The sequence below is a fragment of the Garra rufa genome, chromosome 19, assembly GCF_049309525.1.
Source record: "Garra rufa chromosome 19, GarRuf1.0, whole genome shotgun sequence".
Taxonomy (NCBI): Eukaryota; Metazoa; Chordata; class Actinopteri; order Cypriniformes; family Cyprinidae; genus Garra; species Garra rufa.
Genome location: NC_133379.1, coordinates 32,370,696 through 32,379,305, shown reverse-complemented (window position 1 = coordinate 32,379,305; position 8,610 = coordinate 32,370,696). Strand labels below are relative to the sequence as shown.

The following is an 8,610-nucleotide window of genomic DNA, read 5'->3' as shown; positions in this document are numbered from 1 at the left end:
CATTTATAGTCTATAAAGTGCTGAAAGTTCTTGTTTGTGTCATACAGCAGATTTATGGTTATGAAGACCTCCACATGCTCCAGTCCAGACTACCAATGGTGAGTCTGAGCCCTTCAAATTCCCTTTAGAGCTGCTACTGAGCTTCATGTTTTCTTTTCAAACTTGCCTGCTTATATTTTCTTGACTATAAGTTGACTGGCATTAGACGTCTTGAGAGCAGAATGGCAGATGTAGTTCTATGATATGAGACATATAAACAAAACTGCTAAAAAGGCCAAAGACTAATCAGTCTGACACAGGCTTGTAGTTAATATTACATAATCGAGATAACATGATCATTGTGTACAGTAGATTCCAGTCAATTTAAAATTGCCAATAAAATAAAATGGTGAATATAAGCAAATATAAAACTGCAGAAAAAGCTCTTCCTTCATGTGATTATAAAATTAATAAAATCCAGGTTAGTAAGTAAAAAAAATCTTTTGGTTGCAAAAATTATTTTATTATTGTTGTTATTATTATGGCTTTATTTATTAATTTTATATATTGATTAAATATATATTGTTATTATAATTTGTACAATGTGATTATAATCTAATAATTATTTTTTAATAATATAACTATAATTATATAATATAAATATAATTATATTACTACAATATTACAGCATTAATGAAACTGGACTTTTACAATTACAATCAAAATGGGCAAAAAAAAGAAATATTTTTTAAAATCTATTTTGTTTTATTTGTGCGCATGACCTGAAAGTAAAACGCATATAGATATCAAATTCAGTGTCAATAAATTGCTGTGTATGCATGGTATATTTATAGGGCTCTATTAAATTTTTTTTTTAGGTTTTAATTTTTTTAATGGTTAAATTAAGAAATATTAAAAAAGCATATCTAATTATTTGAAATCATGAAATGTACACAATTTAACAGGAATTTATTGAAAATTTGACAAATTAAATTTTTGATGCTCTATCAATTCTGTTTTATTTTTTAAACACTGAAATACTGTGTATTTGCATTTTGCATCTGGTAAATGATTTTCTGGTAAATATGGAAACAAAATCGGTTTTATTTTTACCAAATTATGTGTTTTCCAGTGTGTTTTTTTTTTTTTTGGATTACATTTTTTTTAAGGTTTTAATTATATTTTAATAACCAAAAGCATCAGTAATGATTTGTTTTTATTTTAAAAAGAATTTTATATAATTTTATTTATTTATTTTTTACAAGAAATGGTAAAATGTACATGAAGTGACAAAAAAACATCCTACATTTACTGTACATAACAGAAAGAAAACTGAATCGTTACGCTTAATCATTCGTATGGCAGTCGGTTGGTTGACAGCCCTAGTCTGGCCAAATGATCACTCTGCACTCTTTTTCTGATCCCTGTAGGATTACTATGGAATCACATTCCCAGGGCCGACTGCTACACTGTCTGGCAGAGATGGGAGCCTTGCCAGCAACCCTTACTCAGGTACTACATTTGCTTTTATTGGTCTGTAATCATTGATTCATAATGATGAACACCAGTCTAGACAAAAGGATAAATTAAAACTAGTGTATTTTTCTCCATTTAGGTGATGTCACAAAGTTTGGCAGAGGTGAATCCACCTCACCAGCGCCCTCTACCAGCCTGTCTGCTGCTCACGCCCCACAGACAGGACAGCCTCCGCAGGCTCAGAGCCAAGCCCAGAACCAGCCCCAGCCACAGGGCCATCACAACACACAACAACCCTTCCTAAACCCAGCCCTGCCCCCTGGATACAGCTACACAGGCCTTCCCTACTACCCCGGTGTGCCTGGCGTGCCCAGCGCGTTCCAGTATGGCCCTACCATGTTCGTGCCCCCTGCTTCGGCCAAGCAGCACGGCATGGGACTAAGCAACCCAACAACGCCATTCCAGCAGCCCAGTGGCTACGGCCAACACGCCTTTAGCTCAGGTTTGTATTTAAACATAAACACAAATTCTCATGCCTACTTTGTGCTCTTGAGTATTAAAGTATTGTTTTTTGTATATTTCAAGGGTACGATGACCTGACGCAAGGCCCAGCAGGAAATGAGTACAATAAAGGTTACAGTAACTCTTCTCAAACACAGGCCAAATCTGCTGCCTCTGGCCCAGGGAAAGGTACATACTTGGACTTTACATTTGTGACCCTGGACCACAAAACCAGTCATAAGGGTAATTTTTTTTTTAATTGAGATTTATACATCATCTGAAAGCTGAATAAATAAGCTTCTAGAATCTGAGGGAGCAAAAAATATGAATATTGAGAAAATTGCATTTAAAGGCTGTATCAGCGATTTCAAATCTGAAACATAAAGTGCACATTCAGCTGACCTTTCTTCACGATCCGCTCGCTGCCTGCCCCATAAATCGGCTGTGAAAAAACCGCGTCTCTGTGGTCAGCCTAGGGTCCGAGATATGCCAAAAAAAAACAATCGGACCCTAGGCTGACCACAGAGACGCGTTTTTTGTTTGTTTTTTTTTACAGCCAATTTATGGGGCAGGCAGCGAGCGGATCGTGAAGAAAGGTCAGCTGAATGTGACACTATATGTTTCAGGCTTGAAATCGCTGATACAACCTTTAAAGTTGTCCAAATGAAGTTCTTAGCAATGCTATTACCAATCGAAAATTACGTTTTGATATATTTATGGTAGGAAATTTACAAAATATCTTCATGGAACATGATCTTTAATTAAAGTGCCCCTATTATGCCTTTTCAAATATGATATTTCATGTAGTGTGTCATGTAGCTGTATGTGAACATAAACTATCTGCAAAGTTGTGACGCCGACAGTGCACGATAAATAAAGTTTTTGTCTATCAAAAAAAGAGTCGGCTCACATTCGCCTAAACGAGTCGTCAGCAATTCGAATCTTTTTCTGTTACGGCCACACGTCACGAGCTAACACATTTGCGTAATGTCCGCCCACGTTCTATGTCACGAACAACTTGCCCGCCCACAAACAGTACAATTTTCACGTGGATTACATCATGTCAAGAAGACGCTGTATCCTGCGCTGTGAGATTAAATTTGTTTTATATGTCCTTCCGAAAGATGAATCTACAAAGAATGAGTGGTTAACATTCATTTTTTCAACAACAACACCTCAGCAGTACAATTCCAATCTTGTGTTGTGTTCGCGTCATTTTACTGATGACTGCTTTTCCAATCTTGGGGAGTAACGTTACAACGCAGGATTCACTGCTTTGTTTTTTGTTTTTTTTAAACCAACGCAGGCATGGTTTTTAAAAAAAATGGATCAGTGCCCAGTTTATTTGGACCGGCTTGCTCCTCTGAACTTCTACCTGTAAGTATGATTAATAATTGATGATTGTATTTTCTAGCGATCGTTCAAAATACGTCTTTGTGTACGTTATGGTGTGTAACAACCCCGCACATGTCTTGGTAACCGGCTAACTTGCGTTTATGTAGTTCTGTTGTTCAGCTGTGAGTGCAATGTAGTCTAAAAATTGTGATTGATGCAGTTTGACTGTCTGTCTGCCTTATTAGTTTAAGTAATGATAATGATAAACGATGGCTTAACGCAGTGTTATGCATTATACAATGTTGAAGTTCACAGCGTAGAGGTGTGCCCGGTTTGCTTACAAAAGCAAATTGCAAGCACTTTCCACAGTTAACATATGACACCCACTGAGAAACGTCCTGCTCCGGTCGTGCTTGCAAAACAGTTTCTTGTCGATGTGCCACTTCAACCGTTTCATCGTCAGACTCCGGCTCGAATTGATAGGGTAAAATCGAGGCTATCTTTTCTATGCATTGACAGGTCTCCACAGCTGTCATTCAGTTATGGCAATGGGCGTTGCGTTTTTTGCGCTGAAGCGGTAGACCAATCTAAAAGGACTGCGCCATCTGACCAATCACAGCAGTGAGGGCTCACGGAAAGGAGGGGTTTAGAGAGACTGATTCTTCGAACTGCTTCACACGAGTCGTTTACGAATCATTTAGAAAAGGGGTAAAATTAAATCTATTTTTGGAGAAAACTAAAGTGTTTTTTGAACTTGCATACATGTAAACCTGTTTTAAGAGACTAATACAACAATATTAGCTACCTTTAAAATGGCATAATAGGGGCACTTTAATATCATAATGATTTTTGGAATAAAAGAAAAATTGATCATTTTGACCCATACAATGTATTTTTGGCTATTGCTACAAATATAGCTGTGCTACTTAAGACTGGTTTTGTGGTCCAGGGTCACATTTTGCTTTTTATTCTTATGTGTAAATGTATCCTGTCTACCAAATTAAAATAAATAATCCATCACTTTGTATCCCAGGTGTCTCTGTGACATCTAGCAATTCTGGGGTGCCAGACATCAGTGGAACTGTTTACAATAAAACACAGGTACTTGTATATATTTTTTTATTTCACACAGACACTTGTATTTTATATTTATATACACTACTAGCAGTGATGGGAATAACGGCGCTATAAATAAACGGCGTTACTAACGGCGATACTTTTTTCAGTAACGAGTAATCAAACGAATTACTCTTTCTCCCGTTACAACGCCGTTACCGTTACTGACAATAAAATGCGCGTTACTATAACTGAGAACACTGAAGCGGTTTTCATGCGAGTAGCGTCTTTCTCAGCCATAGGACCTCTCTTTCTCTGAGGTGTTTGTGTATGTTCGGGGCTGAGGCGGGACACATAACCAGTGATGATGATTGGTGTGGCTGTAAACGTGGTGTAACTGAGAACGCGATGATTGGCTTACATTGAGTAAATTTCCATTGTTTGCCAATCAGAGGCAGAGTAGTGCGGGTGTTCACACACAAGCACGCGCACGTTTAGTCGCACACACCGACATCCAGGAGTCACAACGATGGCAAGTCCAACAAGTTCAAAGGTAGCTTTTGAAAACTGGAAGTATAAGCATACTTTTCCCTCGCTGAGGTGAAAGGCAAAAATATTTATGTAACGTGCAACTTATGCAGGAAAAAAAGAGTCTCTCTGCGTCTGACAAGTAATTCTAAAATGAAGCACCTCACATCGTCACATGCCTCCACAAAATTAGTGGCTTAGAACGCAGGTGATAACGATATTTAAAGTTCTAAACCATCTTTATTTGTGCTTTATTGTTCCACTATAGTAATGATAATATTTATAATAATATGTTGAATCTGATAGTTGTCTTTCACGTTGTCCCACAACAACATTAAACTAGTGTAGATTAGTGTACAATGTTTTATATTTATTTTACAGTTATACTAATTAGATTTTTTAAGTAACGCAATAATTACTTTGACTGGTAATTAGTTACTTTTATAATGATGTAACTCAGTTACTAACTCAGTTACTATTTGTGAGAAGTAACTAGTAACTATAACTAATTACTTTTTTAAAGGTATGTGCCCAACACTGACTACTAGTCAAAAGTTTTTGAACAGTAAGATTTAGTTTTTTTTTAAACCAAGTCTCTTCTGCTCACCAAGCCTGCATTTATTTAATCCAAAATACAGCAAAAGCAGTAATATTGTGAAATATTTTTACTTTTTAAAATAACTGCTTTCTATTTGAATATATTTTAAAAAGTAATGTATTCCTGTGATCAAAGCTAAATTTTCAGCATCATTACTCCAGTCTTCAGTGTCACATGATCCTCCAGAAATCATTCTACATTTATTATTATCATCATCATTAATATTTAAAACCGTTTGGCATATTTATTCAGGATTTTTTGATGAATAGAAGGATCCAAAGATCAGCATTTATCTGAAATAACATTAGTTTTTGTAATATTATACACGATACCATTCATAAGCTTGAGATCAATATAAAGAAATGATAGAAATTAGGAATAAATTGCATTTTAAGATATATTCAGAAAACAATTATTTTTAATAGTAAAAGTACTTCAAAATTGTACTGTTTTTGCTGTTCTTTGGATCAAATAAATGCAGGCTTGGTGAGCAGAAGAGACGCCTTTAAAAAACATGAATAATCTTTCTGTTCGAAAACTTTTGACTGGTTGTGTATGCACACATATTGCATAATATATTGTTACTTTTTACACATTGAATCATTTTAATTGATGTCATGATGTATGTATTGCATTTTTCTGCAGCCGTTCGATAAGCAGGGTTTCCATGCTGGCACACCTCCTCCTTTCAACCTCCCCTCGGCTCTGGGCGGCACAGGACCTTTGACCCCTGGTGCTGCACCTGGTTATGCTCCTGCTCCATTCCTTCACATTCTGCCGGCCCACCAGCAGCCCCATTCACAGCTGCTCCATCATCACCTCACCCAGGATGGACAGGTCAGTCCCCGTCTATTGAAGGCTTACTCCACCTTAAAATTAAAATTTTGTCATTAATTACTTACCCCCATGTCGTTCCAAACCCATAAAAGCTTTGTTTGTCTTCGGAACACAAATTAAGATATTTTTGTTGACCCTTCCATAGAAGGCAATGTAATCAACACGATCAACAAATTTTCATTTTGGGGTGGAGTAACCCTTTAAGGCTTATATGGCTCAATACAATTTAAATAATGTCTCTTACTGAAATATATAGTAGAATATATATTTAAATATCCACATAGTTTTGGACTATAGGGGGGACGCCATTATTGCAATGACATGAGATGGTTGTACACAATGATCTACTGGTGCTATTTTTACCACAATTTACAAGTGGTGATGGATATAAGCATAGGCTTAAACCAAATGCCGTACCATCGATTTTACCCGCAAGGAGTCTAAATGCCCCATAAAAACGTCAACATTTTTATATCCTGTCAGGATGGGATTTAGCTTTTCTTGTCTCTGCCATTGAAAGCTCTTTCAGTAGCCGTGGTCTACTTAAAGCCTGAAAGGCATCAGTGCTGAAGTGGAGAGAACAAAGATGCTGGATCTACTGGCATCTTCCCATTCTTTTTTCCTGTTCTTATCACTAGGAAAGCAGTGCAAGACTTGCATCGCTCCTTTTGTTGCCCTTCGAGTAAAAATTACAACCAAAAGTCACACAATATGGCATCGTATCAGTTTTTTACTTTTTTGAGTTAAAAATAACAACAGGTGCCAGTAGCTTTATCCAGTTTAACCATTTCATGTCATTGAAATAATGGCGCCCCTTATAGTCCAAAATATGTATAAAATGATGGATTTCTTTAAATAACTTTAAACGTTACATATTTCGGTTAGAAACATGATTTGAGTTACATTAAGCCATACAGTTCTTAATACCCGGGGTTCCTTTAAGATGTAAAACTTTTACTTTTAATGTAATTTCAGTCAAAATGGCAAGATTTCACCCTTGGAAGCTGAGTTGTCTGGTGTGTTTTGTTCACGTAGGGTGGGCCAAGCCAGAGAAGCCAGCCAAGCACCATGCAGCAGAAGACCCAGGTCAACAAGTCCAACTATGGCAGCTCCCCTTACTGGGGCAACTGAGCGCAGTCGACAGCGCAGGTGCCATCCCGCACCCGACGACACGGCGATCAGAGCAGAGGGATGCCTGTACACACTACCATCATCCTCATCCTCCTCCCACGTTCTCATCTCCCCTTTTCAAAGTTTTGGCTGTTGTTTGTAAAGTATATTTATGTATGTATTTATACAGTATATATGTATTGGTAGGATATGAAATGTGGTTTTTCTGCATTTTGTTTTTTTGAAGGATGGTTATTTTTTTATTTTATTTCATTGCTTAACTGGCTAAGAGGATATGATGACAGAGAAGTTGATGAGAGCATAACAGAAGGGTGAATATACTTGAAGAAGAGCAGGCATCATGATTCAAACATGGGAGTTTTTATTTGTATACATAACCCCGATAATGTATGTACATTACTGCTAAGCTTGATCACTTGATGGTGAATCCTTTTTTTAACTTTTGTATTTTTGCTCCTCTCCCACCCCCTTCACCTGTGAACTTTTTTTCTATCGAGGGGGATTTAATTTCCGTGCTTAATTTTGTTCCCTCTGCCCTTCATTTGTGACCCCCGTCCCTCTCCCCCCGCCCAAACCACCAAAATTGGCTAAATGGTAGCATTTTAGATCAGATTTCATTTTAACATTGGTTTTACCCTTGTTGTCAAAATAAAACTGTCCAGTTTACTTGGTTTCAGTCTGATTATTCACTGTTCTTTAGAACTTTCTATTTGTCAAAGAATCTATCAGGGTCTGAACAAAAATAAGTTTTCAACATTGATAAATGTTTTCCCCAAATCAGCATAATAAAATTATATCTGAAGGATCATGTGACATTGAAAAGTAATGCCCATGGCATTAAATCCTAATTAAATGTTCGATAACTGCCTTCAATTCTGCGTGAGCAAAAGAGCTCCGCCCCTTCATCGACGTCGCTTGTCAATCACAAGCAGTGTTGCCAAGTCTGCGAAATTCCCGGCGAATGGGCTACTTTAACACTGTTGCTGCGGGTTGAAGCAGACCCCAAAAACGTGATATTTACAAGTAACGTTACTGCTCACTGCAGAGCCAAATGGCCTCCAGCTCCGCTTCTCTTGATGTCCAGCTCCACCTCTGAGTGAACAAATGGGTGGAGTTAGGGATGGGGTAGGGTTAGGGTGTGGTTAGGTGTCTATCTCCACCCATTACCT

General features: G+C 37.4%; 1 protein-coding gene across 1 annotated transcript in view; it reads left to right on the top strand.

Moving 5' to 3' along the window:
* Positions 1–8,107, top strand: part of ubap2a (ubiquitin associated protein 2a) — a 25,156-nt gene extending 17,049 nt beyond the window's left edge. The window contains exons 20-26 of the mRNA XM_073824027.1: positions 10–98; positions 1,410–1,491; positions 1,595–1,957; positions 2,041–2,145; positions 4,325–4,392; positions 6,119–6,310; positions 7,346–8,107. Of these exons, the coding sequence (XP_073680128.1) occupies positions 10–98; positions 1,410–1,491; positions 1,595–1,957; positions 2,041–2,145; positions 4,325–4,392; positions 6,119–6,310; positions 7,346–7,441 (995 nt within the window). The 3' untranslated portion in view covers positions 7,442–8,107. The remainder of the gene's footprint in view (positions 1–9; positions 99–1,409; positions 1,492–1,594; positions 1,958–2,040; positions 2,146–4,324; positions 4,393–6,118; positions 6,311–7,345) is intronic.
* The last annotated feature ends 503 nt before the right edge of the window (positions 8,108–8,610 follow it).